The sequence below is a fragment of the Pseudochaenichthys georgianus genome, chromosome 11 (genome assembly GCF_902827115.2).
Source record: "Pseudochaenichthys georgianus chromosome 11, fPseGeo1.2, whole genome shotgun sequence".
NCBI classification, from domain to species: domain Eukaryota; kingdom Metazoa; phylum Chordata; class Actinopteri; order Perciformes; family Channichthyidae; genus Pseudochaenichthys; species Pseudochaenichthys georgianus.
This window is the reverse complement of record NC_047513.1, coordinates 26,406,922-26,428,032: the sequence shown is the minus strand read 5'-3', so window position 1 is coordinate 26,428,032 and position 21,111 is coordinate 26,406,922. Positions and strand designations below refer to the sequence as shown.

General features: G+C 41.8%; 1 protein-coding gene across 1 annotated transcript in view; it reads right to left on the bottom strand.

Annotated features, from left to right (window-relative positions):
• Positions 1–21,111, bottom strand: part of csmd2 (CUB and Sushi multiple domains 2) — a 280,443-nt gene that overhangs the window by 61,223 nt on the left and 198,109 nt on the right. The window contains 8 exon segments of the mRNA XM_034094476.1: positions 228–323; positions 4,864–4,977; positions 7,815–7,931; positions 8,687–8,881; positions 12,330–12,517; positions 13,178–13,316; positions 15,853–16,044; positions 17,232–17,434. Coding sequence (XP_033950367.1) covers positions 228–323; positions 4,864–4,977; positions 7,815–7,931; positions 8,687–8,881; positions 12,330–12,517; positions 13,178–13,316; positions 15,853–16,044; positions 17,232–17,434 — 1,244 coding nt within the window.

The following is a 21,111-nucleotide window of genomic DNA, read 5'->3' as shown; positions in this document are numbered from 1 at the left end:
TCCAACTGCTATACTTCCGCAGTGTTGATGCTTCAGAGCACACACTGCTGCTGACACACACATACACCCACAAGCACATTACAGCTAAAATAGTAGCTGAAGATGAATACTTTGGAAATCACTAAGCAAGACAACTATTGTGGGGGGGCATTGGGCTGTGAGAGCAGAGGGAATCCAGGAGGAAAACAACAGTCGGGTCTGTTTGTGTGCCTGTGTTAAACACTTACCCTGGTAGACCAAGTGGAATCCTCCGGAGCTCGATTGGCCTTTGGAGGTGAAGCGGATTAGAATTTGGTTGGAAGTTGCTAATGACAATGACTCGCCTGAAATAAGAGAAAAGATAAAAACAGAGTTTGTAACGTTTTAGCAAAGTGCTGCATTCCATTTATATTTATGTGGGCACATAACCTGTGTCTAGCAACCTAATTGCTATTGATTTTGTGTCGTCATGTTTAACTGTTTGTGCTGATTGTATGCTTAACATTGTTTTATGTTCATTTCCCTTTGTTGCCCTTCTTTTAATGATGCTGCTCTACTCTAAGGTTGGTTTCTTGGGCAGCTGTTGATGTGATTTGCTTTAGCCCTTTTCTAGTTCTATATGTTTTCTGTTGTATTTGCAGAGGCACAAACACATTTGTATTGTCCCTGAGAATAAATAAGTAAACCATCTAATCCGCTTCATTGTTAAATAACTGTTATTTTCCAAATCCGTCTGGAGAAATGAAATGTATTTGTGCATTTTAGACAGTCTGTGTGTGCAGCATTACTCTTTCAAGTGGAAAGAAAATCGGCTAATAATTGCGTGAAGAAGGGCATCACGCAGGTCTCTGAATATGGATATAATTAGAAGCTATGGTCTTGTACAACGTGGCAATACAGTGTGAAAAACCAGTGTTTGGATATCTGATGTCTGTGAAAATCTGCTGTTTGTCTCGAGCAGTGCTTGTTAGACATTCACAGATGGACCGACTGTGACAAAAATACAACATGCTAATAAGCCTTCCTGAGGTATACCAAGCAAATCCTAATATGCAAATGCGTTGCTTTTACTAAGATTATCCTCATATTTTACTGTCATACTTTAATTTACGTGTATGTGCTATGCTTATTGGATGGCAAATCCTTTCCTTCAGCCTCTTGAGACCAAATGAAGTCCTGATTATTGCCACTGATACTAGTGTGTTACAGCTGTGCCTCTGACCACAATCTGCCCACATCAAGTACTGTTCAGGGAGATTACAGTTGAAGCTACATTTGATGATAAGCTTGCTTTTCTACCAACTCAGAATTATTATTATTATTTCAAGGTTCATTTCTTTGTTTTGCACCAGCTGGACTTTTGTTACCCTCGGTTCACCACCCTAATTAACAAATCATTAACTCAAGAATTGGAAGCTGGTTTGAAATCATGCAGCGAGACTCTTAAGTGCTGTAGGACCAGCTGCCGAGATCAACACCCCCCCTGATTGTACTATTTCACTGCCTGTGTATACAACAGCAAACTTTAGGGGTGGGTTAACTACCTGCAGTGCAACACCCTTCACCATTAAGCCCCTGCCTACAATAGGAACGTGCTAACAGCATACTGTGCAGGCGGACAATAATGTCACCCGACCAGGGCTTAGAAGATGTCCATTTGACACACTCAAGACCAAGAATGATCATGTTTGTGTTGCTGTAGCAAGTTTTGAAACAGGAAATGTGTTATTGTGGGTTTCTGTTTGTTGTTGTTGTAAATGGCTTTTAAAATAAGTGTTCAGAAATAGTTTTTTTGTGTTATCTTAGTTTTTTGTGTATGGATTTAGTCATGTAATTAAAATGCAGCTTGTTTTGCCCTACGAGGTCAATGGACAATTTCAGTAATTTATGTTCACTATGAAATACTTCCTTCAAAGGTAATGTATCTGGTCCAAAATGTCAAGTATCTTACTACTAATGCTCATATTTCATGCCTGCATCACTGATATGATCTCCTACTATCATCATCAGCTCATTGTGTAATTAAACTCCCCATGATGCATCTGCTGTGGTGTTTTGTTGACTGACGTAGAACATGACACGAGGTGTGAGCATCTCTGATTCTCTCAGTGTGCCGCTGACTGGCTCTCTGCAGCGCTGCTCATTACTCTGTGTCTGCTTTCTGTCACACTGTGTGGGGAGGCAGACATGCTTAGCCCCAGAGGCAACATCTGTGTGTGTGTGTGTGTGTGTGTGTGTGTGTTCGTTCGTCTACCCTGTGCTTACACGTTTTAGTGTCTGAATATTAATGCGCCTTTAAGTGCAGTGTCCTATGAATGCATAGTTCATTGATGTCATCGCCATGATTGTTCGAGTTCCACTGTAGGATCCCCAAGGCATGCTGGGTAGTTTATTAGAAGACACCCGTGCTGTGTGCTTTCATGGTGAAAGTGTTTCATAATGTGCAGTGCGGGGCAGGTAGTCATCCAGTCTTATCAAACATGTGTCAGCATGTTATTTATCAACCCTCTGGCCACCCTCCAACCCCTGAACCACTCTCCCCTGAAATGAACCCTACGCTGGCATATTAAACACTTGGAAGGACAGATGTGACTTTGGCTGAAAGGCAATGGCCACAATTCAATGTCAGTGTGAAGAGTTTTTGAAACAGCATTGAAAACAATATCAGAGATCAATGATACCGCTGTTAACTCAAATTGTTTCAAGTAAAAAAACAAAGAAATCTGGTGGGGATCACATGATGGGAAATCAACCTGTTTTAGTATTCCCTTTCCTTTGTCCTGTTAATCAAGTCAAAATTAGCATTTAGATAACTTGATGCAGACCTTTTGTCCTTCTGTTTCTACCTGCCGCTTCCTTTTCATTTCTAATTCCTACCTTTAATCTTTCCTTGTTCAACTCTCACTTTTCAAGTTGTATTCTGCCTGTGCCCAAAAAGAACATGTATTGCATTGTTTCTTTGAAAAACAACTTATATTCCTTACCAAATGTGACAGTAATTGAAACATACTGTTAAATGCTGAGCCTAGTTTAATGCAATAATATGCTTATGTGATTCAACAAATAATATTGTGCCAACCACTGAAATATAAATGATCTGGTCATGTATTTACTGCTTGCATTGTTAGACTGTATTGGTTAATTCCATGCTCATTAAGTTTGCAAACATGTATGTTAGTCGATATGTTAGCGCCTGTGTATTTGTATGGTGGATGCCAGGTACACACTTCTGGATTATGCCTAATTCAGGCTAGTTATGCCTGCATGCACTAGTTCTTCAGCCTGCTGGGCTGTAAGTCTCTCTTCCCTTGCCAAAGTGTGTCAGCTCTGCTCTGCCATGCCTGGTTAGAGAGCTCTGTGAACCTGCCGCCAGGAGTCCTCAGTTAATATAGCGGCCTGTTTATTGAGCTGTAAACTGGATTTTCTGAAGCGGCTCTGGGCACAAACCAGAGTAATCATTTGCTTTTGTCAAGCCACAGGGCTAGGGCAGGTGGAGATGGAGAGCTGCCCTCAACTCACACACCTTCCCACTGCACCACTCCAGAAAGGTTGAACATCCCCTATCCAGGCTTCTATTTATTTATTGAGAAACCAATCAATACAGCTGTGGCATTTATCACATGAATCCACAATTTTACAACGCAATTGCAAAATACATCATATTGTCTTTCACCTTGTCACTTTGACCCTTACGACAGGTATCCTTTTTCTCTTACATTATTGCTTCATTCAAATGTTCCAAAATTGTGTATCGATCCAAGTGTTTTTCAAAAGAGAGATATTTAGGCAAATCTGACCTAATTTAGGGACTAGTTAAGATTAAGATGACATTTCAAATAAAAACACTTTAATTATAGTTGCGTTCACTAATAAACGTGCATTACGGTTTGGGCTTTGAGCTAGTATAGAGACAACATTTCTAGAAACATGTTAGCTATGGTTTGAAATGATGTGGCCAGGGCTGTGCCACTTTAAATCAACTGAATTGCTTTCAATGGTAAACTGTGAAAAACAAATCAGAAATTATGTAAATGTTCACTTGTTGTTGTTTTTCATTTAGTGTTTGTTAGATAATGGTTTTCAATAAAACAATAAAGGTATTTCAACAACTAAGGTACTGATTTAAATAAAAGAAGCTAGGTTTGTTGCATGAATAAACAGCTGAAAGATAAAAAGTTATGCTAAAGTATTAACCCAACAATAATGCTTTACTGTTGTAATGCACTATTGATGATATCTGCGCTAATGTTGAATCAGCTGTGAGTAGGTGTCTTTATTTCAAGTGTTACTGCTAAGGCTGCAGTTATTGCACTTGATGAAATGGATAGACGAAAAAGTCCCTGTTATTTCCCTGGCTTAAACCCACCATGCAAGTGTTTGTGTTTGAGCACAGCCGTTTGACTTCACAACAGTATGTGCAGTTATCCTGAGAGTCGCTGTGTGTTTGTCTAATACAAATTCCGGTGTATGTGCATGCGAGGGTTCTCGGGCCTGTCTGCTGATATGTTATCCCCGTGACTCTTTTAGTTGTTGTTGTCACCGCTGAATTGTTTTACAGCTCACTGGAGCCCACCTGCAGCCCCCACCACTCTGCCTGTGTCAGCAATTTGTCTGTGAGTTTAACTGGATCCTTATGAAAGGGAAAAGGCTAGGACAACATTTCATTTAGTCTGCCGTCATGTTGAAAAATAATGACCAGGAGATGAAATAGTCCAATTACCTTTGCTGATGTGTTAAATACTGGTGCTATATGAAACCTAATATGAAACAAAGGCTGTACAAGCATGGACGAGTCATCTCTTGCATTTTAATGTGTGTGTGTGTGTGTGTGTGTGTGTGTGTGTGTGTGTGTGTGTGTGTGTGTGTGTGTGTGTGCTGAAGTACCTGTGTGTGCTCCAGAGAGGGAGCTGAGAACACGGGAGTGCTGTGTCGCCCCATCATAAACCTCCACAATGTCATTCAGAGCAGTCTGGAAGTAGGCGAATTGACTGAAGACCACTAGAAAAGACAGACATGGAAAGACAATTGACTTCAGAGGAAAAGGAAATTAGCTTGAAAGAGGGACTGCATCACAGAAACATAGAAAACTCAATTTGAAATAGTCTAACACAATACATAGAACTTTAATATCTTCATTCAAAAGAATATTACCGACAGCACTTTCAATCACAATGTCACCTTTAAAGCGAGGTGGATCATACTGCCAGTTAGGACAACAGAACCAAACATGATATTACATGGCCAGATCAGCAGTCCTGTCTGGGCTTGATGGCTTGTCAGTAGATGAAAAGCTTTGGTAATGACGGCTAATCTGTTGTACAATGTGCAGCTCAAGCTCCACGCTGGAGCCGTCAACCTTTCCACTCACCCTTTCTACCGCTATTGGCAGAACATATTCAGCCTTTTCACATCTAATCCGCGTCTATTATACTTGTATATTACAGGTTGAAGAGAAGGATGGAGAGGATGAGGCAGAGGGGACGAAGGAATAATGCTTTCTATAGGGTGTGACGGCAGGACCTTTTGTTTCTTATCTACTCTTGAAAATGACTCAGCGTTTGCTTTCTTCTCATCTTTAGTGGGGGTTTTTCCCCATAGATCCTCTTCATCTCTATGATACGATAAGCCAATGTTTCAGTGACACTCACCCTGTCCTCTGCATTGGAGAAAATAGCCCATCATTAGGGCTGTTGCTTCAGCCTAATGAGAAGCGGCAGTGAATGGAGGCGAGAGCAATTGTGAATGTGCACGACAGAGAGTGTCTTTTTCAAGGAAAATGCCAAAAGTGGACTTTAATTATTTCTCCTCTCCCTTTGACTCCATTGAGAGAAATATGTTGCTGAGAGGGTCCAAGAAGAATGGGTTCCCTCGCATTGTGTAAGCGAGCCAGAACTCTAAATGGGTGCATGGCCTATGCATTGAAATCCTAAATGTAGCACCCATAACACATGCCCGTCGCGGCTGCTTGGTGCTTTTTAACAATGATAGGACTTGAGCTCCCCTTGAGAGCGGCACAATGCTGATAACTCATAAAAGAGCTGGAGGGAGGAGAAGAAAAAAAAAGGGGAGATAAAGAGAGAGAAAATGGAGAGAAAGTCAAACAGGGACACATTGTGGGCAAGTAAGTGTTACATGTTTCCTTCTGTATTTGCATGTTTGCGCGATGTAACACTCCCTCACTGTTTTTCTTTCTGAATAATGTGTGGCTTCTTCAATATCAGATTACATATTGGAAGCAAACTGTGACCTTTAAAATGGAAATGCCAAAAAGTAGCAAAAATCCAGAACCTAGACACCAATTATTTGTTGGTATGCGTGTGTGTGTTTGTATACGTGTGTGTGTTTGTATGCGTGTGTGTGGTTGTGCCCAAGACAGACATTTTGTATGCCTGATGTGTAAGATACAGATTAAATTGCTATACCAAAGTAATATGAAAAGGTGTGTATGGCAATGAGACACAAATGGGAACTATCCATCACTGTGTGATTCTACTGGAGGAAAATATATATAACCAAACACCTGCATTCAGTCAACCTCTCACAGAAACACTTTAAATGCAAGCTGAGAAAACGGTGTGTGTTGGTTATTTTAAACATTTTTCTCAAAGCTGTTTTCTGCTACACATCTGACAACAAGTCCAAGATTTCTCAGGTGTGGAAAAAGAGCACAACTGTTTCGGTCCTACTTTCCTAAGTTTCCACAGTGGACAAATATCCAGAAATAATGAGGCACTTGAGCACAGTTTGAGCCGGATAAGGGCATGCTGTGCATTGTATAATAACTGAATTTTAATAAAATACCAGCACACACCCATCTCCATGTGAGGTCGGCCCAGACCCTGGGGTTTTTAAATCAACACTTGCCTTCTAGGCTTCTCTTATCAAGAATAACTTTTATCCAAGACCTTTTCCCTCTCTAACCTCTCGAGGTTTTATTAGAGGGATACGGTTTGCAGAGTGGCTTAGACAGGCCGGGGAGTGTTACAATTCGTAGACACAGCGTACCTCCCTATCTCTCATCAATTTCCAACTAAGTCTCCAGTGGGGACCTTGTTCCCTGAGTGTGCCTCTCCACCTATGTTTCTTACTCTCTTACTTGCTACCCTTTGCCCTCAACCGATTCTAAGGGAGTGCTTGTTCTTCCGTCTGTCTGTCTGTGTCTGTGTATTCTCTTGTTCCGATTAACCCAGCCACATTTTTTATTGTTTTGTGTCTATATCTACGCCGGGATCCGGAGTCGAGGCTGATCTTCATGCTGTAGTCCTGGAGCCTCTATCCTGAGTTCTAGATTAAGTCGTGGACTTCGGGTCGTGGCTGAACCTGTCTCTGCGGTCTTGCCTGGGTCTCGTCATGCTGCCTCCCTGAGGGCTCCCACAGGATTGTAGATTCATCTTCTTATTACAGACACATGCATTTCCTAACATTTGGACTACCTATGCTGTAAAATGTATTATCTCGATTTACACTAGGCATCTATTGCACGTCTGTCCGTCCTGGGAGAGGGATCCCTCCTCTGTTGCTCTCCCTGAGGTTTCTCCCATGTTCCCCTTTAAACTGTGGGTTTTCTCTGGAAGTCTTTCCTTGTACGATGTGAGGGTCTAAGGACAGAGGGTGTCGTTTTTCTCATACTGATATTCTGAACAATCTGTGCTGTTGTATTTGCTGTAAAGTGTCTCTACTGTAGACTATTTTTATTATATGTACAGCACTTTGGCTCGACCAAAAATCGTTTATAAATGTGCTATATAAATAAAACTTGATTTGATTTGACATATGCACAACAATACACATTTAGAAATAAACATATAGTAATTCAGTGCTCTTTCATGGCTTACCGTAATCCTTTGGCACCACCACAGTGTACAGACATGTTCTTGAACGGCTGTAGTTGCCAGGGAAACCAGGAGACAAGACAACTCCCTCCAAACCCGAGTACTGTCCACCACACGGAGCTAGAGAGAGACACAGAGACGAGACATGAAGAGACAGGGCGGACAGAGAAGAAGGTCCATTCCGTTTCTCCTCGAGCTCCCGCCTCTCCATCGCCTCTCTTCCATTACTACTAAATTACTTTTTCTTGTCTGATTGGGTTTTGGGTGGCAGATGTCCCTGGTGTTTGCCAGAGTGAAATTGCAATGTTTTCCAAGTGTCCCACTGGGTTAGTCTGGGTTAAGATAAGGTCCCTCTCCTGCTTAAAATGCCCAGTGAATGCCTGCATCTTTCGAGCACTCGCTGATCTCATGTATGTTAAATGTGTGGAAATGTGCCCTGTATGTGCACCTGCAGCTTCACACTGCGAGAGCCGGATTTCAGGGGAATATGCACAGCGTGTGTCAGTAGTGGTCAGGGGAGAAAACAGGTTTATGCAGGATTTGTGTGTGTGTGTGTGTGTGTGTGTGTGTGTGTGTGTGTGTGTGTGTGTGTGTGTGTGTGTGTGTGTGTGTGTGTGTGTGTGTGTGTGTGTGTGTGTGTGTGTGAGGGCAGATATGCAAAAGGAGAGCCTCTCTTCAAACTGCAGATTCAATTAAAGCTATACCCTCACATCTATTAGCATTAGCAGAATCTACACAGCTCTACACATATACCTGTAGGACATATGGGTTTGCAAACACCACATAATCATGTTTGCATTTTAACACGTGCTTTTTCTTTAAAGAAATGATTGCAATGGTGCTCTAAACAACGGTCTCCAGACGACGGTGTTTACCGATGCAGATGGGTTTGGGTTTGTTCCAGCTCGGCTTGCCGTCTCCCCCCATGATGCAAGTGAGGGTTTGGTCTCCCTCTAGTGTGTAGCCACTGTCGCAGTGGTAGGTGACGGTGGAGCCCAGCTTGAGGTCGGCGCCCACCCGAGTCCCATTGCGCACCACGCCCGGCTCGAAGCACGACTCCCTGGGGTTCTCTGTGGAAAGAGGTAACACGGCGGAAAATCAGCAACAGAAGGAAAGTGAGCAGGTATTCAATAAGATGTTTTTTTTTTTGCATCAAGCTGCAGCGGTGATCCTGGAATAGAAATTATGTTTTTGCCTGAGGATCCTGATATTTTCGGATCTCTACCTTTGTCGCTTTCTATACCCGGTTATCCGCTACCCTGTGCTTTCCTCTCTCAGTAAATATATCTCACTGACTGCCACTTTTCTCTCCAGCCCTTGACGGTGCCCTTTCATCTGTGGCTGCTTGAGGTATGTATGGCTGAGGAGACAGACAGGCAGCTGATTGAGAGTGGCATTGCTCTGGCCCAAGGTCTGCTGACTGCACACAACCGCCTCTCACACAACGCTTGGCTGTGCAGTCAACTAGAGAAGACAATGCACATACGCAAGCTTTCTTTTGCTTGCACACACACACACACACACACACACACACACACACACACACACACACACACACACACACACACACACACACACACACACACACACACACACACACACACACACACACACACACACACACACACACACACACACACACACACACACACACACACACACACACACACACACACACACACACACAGCCTCAGCGCACTCACACACTGTATCTAACCGCATATCAATCACCACTCGTGAGGTCGTGAGAAAGATGTCTCGCTCATTCTACCATCACATTGTTCTCAGGTGGAAAATGTGCACGTCAATGTGGCACACTTCACTCCCTCACTGCTAACATAAACACAGGAAAAATGCCCAAAGCAATTTAGCTCAATCTTAAACACAGCTCGCTGAAGTCTCACAGCTAACTTCAATATTTTATGACTTTACACGCACACACACATACTAAAGGGAAACTGAGCTAAATGTTGTTTTTTTTATCAACAACTTCAACGATATTAGAGTACCTCAGAGAAATGTGCATACTCTGGATATCAACCAGCTAAAAGCTTACTTTTAAAACAAACACTCAAACAATGTTCATACTTCAAAAGCATCTTTGTGTAAAGGTCAATTGGGATGCTGGCAAGGAATGCTATTTGCATGAGTACTACTTTCTCATGCAAATAGTAGCTATTCCAGTTGAAATGACCTATCTGGGTGATGATGTTCTTACTTTGCCAGGAAGAGCTGAGTGTTGACCTTTACCGAAAAGCATGTGAGAGGCGGTTTTTATATTAGTTTTTACTAGTTTCATCATCTGCGATTTTACAGATTTTTCAATACGCACTACGATCAACATCCTCATGTGTTCAATGAAACTCCCTTGTTGCTTTAAAACAAGAACATTCTATGCTAAATCAAATGTTCTGTGTGTGCAGATGTAAACTTCTAATGATTTAGTGACATAATGCGCATGGAGCACCTTGGATGAATGCCTAGTGTCTAAGCTGAAAGATGGGGACCTGCTGACCAGACACGACGCTGCCCTTCATGGCCGAGCAGAGAGCGGGGGCCAGGCAGGTGGTCTGTCGGTGTGTCCCCGGGGGCGCCAGTTCTAGACAGGTTGTGCCCTTTCACCGGCCGATGTAGACCTGAACCCTTCCCTCGCCCCCTCCTCCATTGAAGCAGCACACCTGGCAGGAGACAGCGGAGGCGTGATGGATGTAGCGGGCCTAAGTTGTGGACTGGTCCTGAACACAAGCTAGTGGTGAGAAGGTCGGTCACTTTGATGGAGATGGACGATTTAACAAGCCTTTGCCTCGGGACATTTGTAGGTGTGGGAGAAAGTGGGCGAGTGGCATCATCTGTTTTGGGAAATACTAAAAGGATTTTAAGTGATCTGATGCGAAGTGAAAATGAACCCAGGAGTTTGTGAAGGGATTGGATTAGACAGATGTGAGTGCTAGAATGTGTGTCCATATCTGTGTGTATGTGTGTGTGTGTTATCTAAATATAGCTCAGCCATGGTATGTTTCCGCCCACATATTTCCCTGGAGAGTCTAATCAGACATGGCCTGAGACACGGAAACAGAAAGACATAACGATTGCTTGGTAAAGAGGCTGACAGCACCTCAGGCAGATTGTGTAATGTAATTTTCAGTGGCGGGCTGACCAAATACGAGCTGGGCCAACTCGTCATCTCAAGCACACCGAAACCAGCCGCCAAACACGCTTTTCAGCCAAGTTGTTTGTCTAAAACTGAGGAGGTAATTTATGTATTATTTGGTTATGGTTCATTAGAGTGAAGAATTAGAAGTGGGAAGAGGGAGTTTCTGGGAGCCACACACTGGGTCCATCTGCTTTACCAGATTGGCTATACAATATCACACACTTTATCACACACGGCAGAAAATATAGCTGGGAGTGAGTTAAGGGGTAGGCTCTGTAACGGGGTCTAAACAAAGCACTTTGTGTCACTCCATTTGTATGCGTTTTGCAAATTAACAGGTAGTGTTTTGAGAACAGTTGGAACTTATATAGATAAAATCCCACCTCGACACCGGCCGAGAAACTGAGAGTTCAGGGTCGATCTGAAATTGGTTAAACGTCTGATGCCTTAAACAGTTCTAATTGAGTCTGGGAGATTTAGGAAGATTTCACACTGTTCTCTCAGCGCAAAGCCCTTAACGAAGAAGCGCAGTCTAATTTAGAGCTTGTATAGCATCTGTATATTTGTTAGGGAAAGGCCTTAACATACAGGCACTGAGGCGTTTCCCTGTGAGGCTGAAACAATAGCAGAAAGCACAGATGTGTTGTGTAATCCTTAAACCAGCTGGCTGTGTATGTGTCAGGGATGCCAGTGATCATTCTGTGGTGTGTGAGCAGGACATACTACCTTGTGCGAGCAAATAAATGTGGGTTGTCCGAACAACATGCTGCGGTCAGCTGAGCAGAGACACGAGACAACAAAGCGGTGTTTGCTGTAATTTATGAGGAGACTTTTGTGCAGCTGCAAAGCACTGGTCAAAAAGAGCATAAGCACACATGCTGTCGGCTTTTCATTTCCTTAACTCTTTGTGATACTAGAGGAGGTACAGATCAATAGTGACGCCGGAGCAGACTGGAGCAGCATTGGGAGGGTGCTGATCAGGACGCAGCAGCAGCACACCCCAATCTTTCTCTGAAGCAATTTTCACACCACTAATCTCACTCGCTTTGGACTAGACACAAGAGAAAGTTAAAAAGAAACAATCTGCAAGGTCGATAAGCAGAGAGGCTAAATCCATTCTCACTCTGCCAGCGGAAGAATTCTAAAACATGAATTGTTAAGGGGATAAAGCTTCACATAGTATTTAAATTTCACAGTTTTGTTCAGAATCTTAAGACACTGGAGATGAAAAACGTGGAATAAAAAACTCCTACACATGCACACGCAGATATATGAAGTCTTAGTATCCCAAAGCTTGATTTGCCAATTAGGCAAATATTGTATTATTTAGTTTGACTCATTCCTCTAACCAAAGAGGTTCCCACCTTTGTACTGCAGCACAAATCCATTGCTGCTGAGGGAAGCATCGCTGCGGAAAGCCAGGAAGAGCGTGTTGGAGCTGCTCTCGATCCGATCGGGAACGTCTGTACCATAGAAACTACCCAGCAGGGGGCCCAGGGAGTCCGGCCCATCGTAGATATGTAGGAAGTCATAACTAGGCTCCAAGCTGAACCTGGGTAACACACAATCACAAATAGAAGCTACATTAAAGGTCCCCTATTATACTGATTTTCATCAATATATTATAGGTTTCAGAAATATACAAAACATATCTCTGAAGTGTTTGGCTCCAAACACCAAACAGATCATTGCAGCATTACCCATAATCCCCTCTGTTTCAGCCCTGTTTCCAAAGTGCTGATTCTCTGTCTGTTACTTTAGATGAAAATAAGGAGCCCCTCCCCACGCCCCTCTGAGAGAGATTTGGTTAAAAATAACACAATGGTGCTCTAGGAGGAGATTCAGGTGATAAGGTGTGGGGGGGGGGGGGGGGTTAGCTTGGTTGGTGATTGGCTAATGGTTACACAAGACAAAAAATCGTTATGACATCATAAAGTGGCCACAATCTGATCAGCTCATTTTCAGACAGGTTTTTATAGAAATGGATCAGGACGAAAAGTGAGAAACTTTTTTCCTGAAACTTTCAGAGTCTCTTTACACAGAGAGGACACATGTTGATGCAGAAGAGACATGAACAAGTGGATTTTGCATAATAGGTCACTTGTAATACTTGCAGCTCCAGGAGTCATAAGAAGATTACTGTTTGATATACTAGGATGACATATTATTGAACATAAATGGACTCATATAGTGGTGTGCTACTGAAGCTTACTGGTTGAAGCTAAGAGCGATGACATAGTCCTGTGTGACGGAAACTGTCCAGTCACACTCCCTCCCATGGGGGTAAGGTTCGGGATAGTCCGGAGACAGAATCAGACCAGCAGGACCCGTCAGGTTCCCACCGCATGGAGCTACGGAAAGATAGAAATTCATACATTATAATTATTAAACCCCAATTTTCAGCCACTGTGTTATTAATATAAAAAACATTCTGCTACCCAAACATCTTATGATGGTGTTCAATCTACTTTCCAATTTGAATATTTTAAAATTGAACAAAAACCAATAAATGCAAAGCGACATAACCTTTCCAAAGGCTTTATGAAATACCCACTTCCAAGTAGCAGATACATTGTTTGAACTGTAAATCATAGTGTCCTGATGTATTACGTATATTGTTTCCCCTTATGAAGTAGTGACAGATGCTTAATTAAGACGTAGCTAAAGCCCATTGACCCCACTCACTATAATCTCACCTGTGACTGTCAGACAACTGTCCTTCCTCACCCTTCACCAAACAATATCAAGCTAATTAAGCTAAGAACTAATTAAACAGGGCACCTAATTACAAGGTCTTAATTGTTAATTCACATTGTTTTGGAGGGCACTAAGTGTGATCATATATTAAACAAAGAAAGTAAAAGAGTGGAGGTCTGAGTTTTTATTGAGAGGCAGGGTAATCAGATCTCTCTGTCTGCTGCAGTGGCTTCAGGAATCGTCAAGGGAACGAGGCAATCGGGTTTGCCACTTAGGATTCACTTAAGGAGTCTGTTAGGTAAACAAGTTAGGAATGTTTATTGTCTACCTGTTTCAGACCAGCAAGTGAAGTGATATCGTATACTGCATTATGGAAGATGTAAGGCGTAGTTGATTTAATTAAAACAACTTCGATAAATTATCTTCTGTAATAAGTAACTAATAAAGACATAAAGTTACACACAAAAGTATAACATATTTCCAAAAGAATGGGGTTTCTGTGTGTATATATAAAACTGCAACTAGTCCATGTTCTTAATACTCTTACTCTATACTTATATGTCAACTTTTTGAGCTGTAGCGATATATGTTAATGACACACTTGAAAACACCTAAAAACGCACCTCTTTGCACTGGCTTCTAACACTAGTTGAACATAACACTTTTACATGTGTATGTGTTTTTATTAGAGATGTCCCGATCCGATCACGTGATTTTCAAAAGATCGGAATCGGGAGAAAAAAATCGGGGATCGGGATTTTTTTTTTTTTTTTATAAAATATTTGTATTATTTTATTTAATGTTACAAAACAAAAATGACCATGTTCACGTCTTAAAGTCATCCTGAGGACTTAGTTTTGGTTTAAAATTACACAACATCATGTATGTGTTGCTTTCTTTGGGCTTGTTTTCATAGACCTGGTTGCTTATTTCTCTGAAATCTGGCAACAGAGTGGGCGCAGTGTCTAATAGTAGCAGTAAGCTAACGAGAGGCTACGTTCAGCTGGTGACTCGGGAGTCGGGACAGAGAAAATGTCAGGAGTTTGGAAGTATGATAAAATTGAAAGCGAAGGCAGTGTAACAGCCAGATGCAATGTTTGCAAGGCAGAGGTTCCTCGTGGTGGAAAGAACAGAGCTACGTTCAACACGACCAATCTAATACGCTACCTGAGAAACAAACACCAACAACAACACGGCGAGTACACACCGGCCACTCAGGTAACGGCACTGAAACAACCGACACTTTCAGAGACTTTTAAAAGGAAAGAGAAACTGCCCCAGAACAGTGACAAGGCCAAACATATAACAGCCAAGATAGCTGAATTCATCGCGTTGGATGACCAGCCGTTATCTGTTACCTTTTTTTTCTCTTAATGCATTGCATAAAGATCGGATCGGGAAAAATCGGTATCGGCAGATTGTCAAAATCACATGATCGGAATCGGATCGGGAGCAAAAAAAGGTGATCGGGACATCCCTCGTTTTTATATGTTTCTAGTTATTGTGCTTTTTATCAATTTTATAATTATCGTTTTATTATTTTACTCCGATTGTGTTATTTGATATTGTATATTGTACAACCCACTGACATGTGGCGCAGTGGGTTGTGCGTTGGTGTTCGGCCAGAGGGTCACAGGTTCAAACCCCACTGCAGTCAGCATGTCGTTGTGTCCCTGGGCAAGACACTTCAACCCAAATGGCTCCTGTGGGGATTGCCCACATTATTGGGTATGTGAGTCGCTTTTGGATAAAAGCGTCTAACAAGTGACATGTAATGTAATGTCATGTAATGTAATGTATTTATTGCCTGTAACACTTTGGTCAACTGAGGTGGTTTTAAATGTGTTATATGAATAAATAAAGATTGATTGAGATTATTCATGATATAGATAGATCTTGTGAGCGTTACATATTATTTTCTTCTGTATGCAAGACTAACATTCAAAGTTTGTATGTTCTGTGTGACAAAGTTAATTACACGTTAAGATGAGTAATCCAAAACACCAGTGTAATTACAGCAGTGGTAACTATTATTATCACTTTTATTATTTAAAACCTCCATAATTATATATGCATGTGATTTGACAAGAGTGCTTGTGAAATGCGTCATACCAAGATATGATTTGATATGAGCCCTACAAGTTCTGATAATACTCCATTCAGCCTGATGAGCCCTCACTGATGACATACCTGTGCAGGTGGGAGGGTCAGGCTGCCAGAAGAAGCGTCCATTGATCTCTGTGCAGGTGATCCTGTTGGCCCCCTGCAGGACGTAGCCAGGATCACACTGGAACACCACATGGTCCCCGGGCTCCCTGCTGTCTCCGCCGCGCGTCCCATTGGTGGGCAGGCCCGGATCATTGCAGGAGGTTGCAGTGGAGACTGAAGAAGACAGAGAAGATGCTCAATCATCGACATGAAAATGTTTTTTTCAGCTTCGCCGTGAGCAGAGTTACAGAAAGTCAAGATCTATAACCGTCCCTCTGAAGCGCATTGCCTTTGCACACATATTTGTTGTTCGGTTGCCTTTACACATACCAAAGGACTGCAGATGGAAATGAGCTATGAGCTAAAATCTGGCATAATTAATCTCTTCTCTTTTCTGAGATTAATGTATTTGTATGCATGGTCCTTGTTGAAATAAATGCATAATAATAATAATAATAATAATAATACCATGAACCATGATGAAAGAGGTTTTTGCAGATGATGTGGTTCTAATGGCTTCATCGGTCTGCGACCTTCAGCACTCACTGAATCGGTTCGCAATAGAGTGTGAAGCGGCTGGGATGAGGATCAGCACCTCCAAATCTGAGGCCATGGTTCTCAGCAGGAAACCGATGGACTGTCCACTCCAAGTAGGGAATGAGTCCTTACCCCAAGTGAAGGAGTTCAAGTATCTCGGGGTCTTGTTCTCGAGTGAGGGAACAATGGAGCGTGAGATGGGCCGGAGAATCAGAGCAGCGGGAGCGGTACTGAAAAGCGGTACCGAAAAGAGGTACCGAAAAGAGTGCTGAGCCAGAAGGCAAAGCTCTCTGTCTACCGGGCCATTTGCGTTCCTACCCTCACCTATGGTCATGAAGGATGGGTCATGACCGAAAGAACGAGATCGCGGATACAAGCGGCCGAGATGGGTTTCCTCCGCAGGGTGGCTGGTGTCTCCCTTAGGGATAAGGTGAGAAGTTCAGTCATCCGGGAGGGACTCGGAGTTGAACCGCTCCTCCTTCGCGTCGAAAGGAGCCAGTTGAGGTGGTTCGGGCACCTAGTTAGGATGCCACCTGGGCGCCTCCCTAGGGAGGTGTTCCAGGCACGTCCAGCTGGGAGGAGACCAAGGGGTAGACGGATTATATATCTTCGCTGACCTGGGAGCGCCTTCGAATCCCCCAGTCAGAGCTGGTTGATGTGGCCAGGGAAAGGAAAGTTTGGGGCTCTCTGCTGGAACTGCTACCTCCGCGACCTGACCACGGATAAGCGGGAGAAGATGGATGGATGATGAAAGAGGCTTTTTTGTTATGTTGTTTCTCTATTTACACCCTTTGCTATTCCTTAATCCCTCGTTTCATCCTCACCAGAGAACTGCATAGCAAAGCCCTGCTTGCTTGTGAAGAAGTCTGTGGTGAACTGCAGGCTGACGGTGTTGAAGGTGCTGTGGCTGTCCGGGGGAACCGAGGAGCCGCTCAGCTCCCTCAGGAGGACCCCTCCCTCCTGGGGCCCGTCCCAGATCCGAAGCACGTCGTGGACCTCCTCAGTGTGGTAAACCAGGAAGTGCAGACTGTTGAAGACAAGATACAAGAAACTTTAGAGTCCATGAATCAGATTCAGAAACAGGTTTATTACCAGGTAGGTTGACACGTGTGAGGAATTTGACTTGGTGTCGTGGTAAAACTAAAATTAAAAAACAGAGATAGCAAATTTTAAGAACACTATAATCCGGCAGTGGCACAGTCAGTAGGGTCTTAGACTGTGAGCCGTAGGTTCAAGTCCCCGAACAGACCTACATATGGAGTGTGGACTGCTACTTGGAGAGGTCCCAGTTCACCTCCTGGGCCCTTTTCACAGAAACATGAATGCTCTGACCAATGCCACCTTTAAATTGCATTTTATTTAGTTTAAACAAACCTTAGGTAATATTATATGGAATGTATGTGTAGCCGAAGTCCATATCTTGCAGCTTTTAAATGTAAAGGTTTAGTCAAGAGAAAAATGTAGCTATAATTCTCCGTAAACGTTCTGCCTCCTCCATCTTACAATGTTTTACAATTAAATCAGCATGTTCTTTGTATTATATGCAGAAAAAAAGTAACAATCGTGATAAAAAAGCATAACGGTTAAAAAATATAGGATTTTTAGGAATGCAATTTACCATTTCTGAAAAAAAGGGATTGAGTCAGAGCCAAAGTGGAAATAAATGGATTAAATCAAACTAGTATTATTTATGTTTCTTGGTATTTATCTAAGAAACAATGCAGACAAGGTTTCATGTTGATCAAAGAAGACAAAGGGATAAAGAGAATACATTAACAGCAAGATAAAAGGGAACCAAATACAATTTGGAAAACCACAGACACCAGACTTAGAGCATTCAATGGATGTTCCACAGTGTCAGTCAAGCAGATTCGTCTGTCATTTGCATTTCATAATTGTCGCTCCAGACATCAGAAAGATGATGCTGTCAAAGTATCTAGCCTTCACGTTGGTGGAGACAGCTGTCAGACGGCTGGTGGTCCACTGGATGTGAAATGTACCATTGTTGTGTGAGTGTGTGCCAGCCTCAATGCAGTGGATTTATAATTCAATATTGCTTGGAGTCATGTGTAAGTATGTGTTATAGACATGCTCGGCAGGGACTAAATGGGAAGAACATAGTATTTGACATCAAATGGCAGACTGGTGGTGATGTTGACATTGGCGACTCAATATAAAAGGACTTATTTAAAGGCAAACTGTATTCTCAGCAGCTTTATCCTGCGGTAACGTCTCAAACATTTAGAATAAATCATAGAAATGTTTATGTCAGCGCATTTAATTCACACCTCACACTTTTTTCGCCGAGACACACTGCTGTCTTGCATGCCTTCAAAATACGAGCAAAAAAGGGAGCACAATGAGATTAAGGTGTCCTCAAAAAAAAGAAAGCAGTTGTGTTGAACTGTACTTGACTCCTCTGATTCCCACACAAAGCATTTATCAAAACAACACAGTGGTTTGCCTATTCAAATGTATGACAACGAAAGAAAACATTGCTTCTAATGCGGCTTCGAATACTCCGATTGGATGATGTGTGACGTCTTGCACACATGTCACATAGATACTGAGAAACTCCAATTGGTTGGGTAAATATGTTTCATAGTATGAATATATGTTTACCCAACCAATTGGAGTTTGAAATTGCAGTATGAAATTCATACTGCAGTTATAACAGCAAAAAATGATAGCAAAACTCGATTCAACAAATTCAATGTATAATATTTGTTTTTCTATGACTTCTAAATTGATTGAGATGATTCAAAGAGCTTGTTTGAAAATGAAATAAAAACAATGTCATTATAAGAACTCATTAAAAAAAAACAATTTGCCCCAAAGCAATTTTCTGACTCCCCTTAATGTTTCAATAATTTCAGTTTTATTAAAATAAACAAAACTCATTGTAATAAAATGTTCATGCAGCAGTTACGTTCAAAGACCAGTCTGCGGGGCCCATATCAAGTAATCTTTTTTCCCATATCATTTTAAATTCAATGTAATGAACGCGCATGTGTCTTAGTCATCCAGAGGGAATCATGGTACCTATTGGGCTTTAGTATCCTCTTCCCCTTACACACATCTACTAAGCCTTGAGCTACAGATGATGCAGAACAGCAACCCACTGATATGTCAGGTTAAGCAACAAGTTCCTACCGTTTCTGCATAATTGGTGTTATAGTTGGGCCAGAGGCGACTCGACAATGTGCGGTGTGTGTGTGGATACTGTACATAACCTACTTGACAAGTCCTGTTGCAAAGCCTGCAAAGAAGTGCACATAACACAAACACGTGCAGTCAGGCGCATGAGTGCATGTTCACGCAAATGCAAACTGATAGGTATGTTTTTATGGGATATGCTGTATTACATGCCTTTATTTAAAGGATTCACGCCTGTTAAACCGAGGCAGAGAAGTATAAGCATTAACCTCCGTAACTCTTCAAAGGAGCACATTGCAGGTTTCAGCTTTTATTATCAAAGAACTGGCATAAATATCTAGTCTTATTCTCCGCACTCGTTTCTTTTTGTACAGTTATATAGCTAATATTCACTGAAGTCTACATACTAGCCTTTGACATACACGTCATTGCCGAAGGTGTAGCCACTGCGCATTGGCCAATTACATCTACTAATTAAAACATGTATATGTAGCACTTAAACAAATGTGGCTTATCTGAAGCTTATGTACTTTACATGTGTGGTTGAATACCCTCATTGTTAGTTGGATACAAGTGTCATCAAAAGCTCAAAGCCCGTCTGAAATGATAACATTGCACTTAGAATTACCGCCAGGCAGTTGCATGTTTCCACAACTCAGTCAATATGCAATACATATCCACGTCTGTCCAAAATGTGTAATAATGTCATCATTTAATCCTATAAGGCATTTCTGTAAAATTGTCATAATTAGCATAAGGATTCTTAAATTGTGGCCAAACGTTTTTTCCGTGTCTATTTGCACCCGGGTGAAAATAGCTACACAACAAGTATTTGGCTATTTACACCTACTCTGCCCCAAACCCCTCATATAATGCAGTATAGCTCAGAATTAGGCTACTTGGCACCAAAGCACGCTCCAAAAGTCATGTCCAAATTAGAGTTGACAGTGCGTCTTTGGTGTGAAGGTTTTACATGTAAAAAGGTAGGATACATGAAACACAAAATATAGCTTTTACAAAAACGCTGTCGTCTCACTGTTTGTGTAATTTAAATGAAATGGTAAAATATGCAAATAGTTTCCTTTCACTTTTCTCCCGTAAGATTGTGAGGAACAGGTGATTGAAAATGGATTTCTAAAAATGATGCAAAGGTTTGTATATTTGAAAAGGTTTGTGCATGTTTACGGAAGAGGATTAGAGCAACATAAAAAAAATTTTGTGAGGATTTGAAAAAAAATAATTTTTTTGTTCTGAGAAAAAAGTCAGAATTCTGACTTTAATCTCAGAATTCTGACTTTTTTCTCAGAACAAAAAAATATATTTTGAGAAAAAAGTCAGAATTCAGAGAAAAAAGTCAGAATTCAGAGAAAAAAGTCAGAATTCTGACAAAAACGTTTTTTTTTCAAATCCACCCAAAAAAAAAAATCATGTGGCCCTAATCCTCTTCCGTACATGTTGCAATATAGGATGTAAATGAATTATGTTCTAATATATTAATTTTGAACAAACCCAATGTGGCTATATAAATGGTAAATGGTAAATGGACTG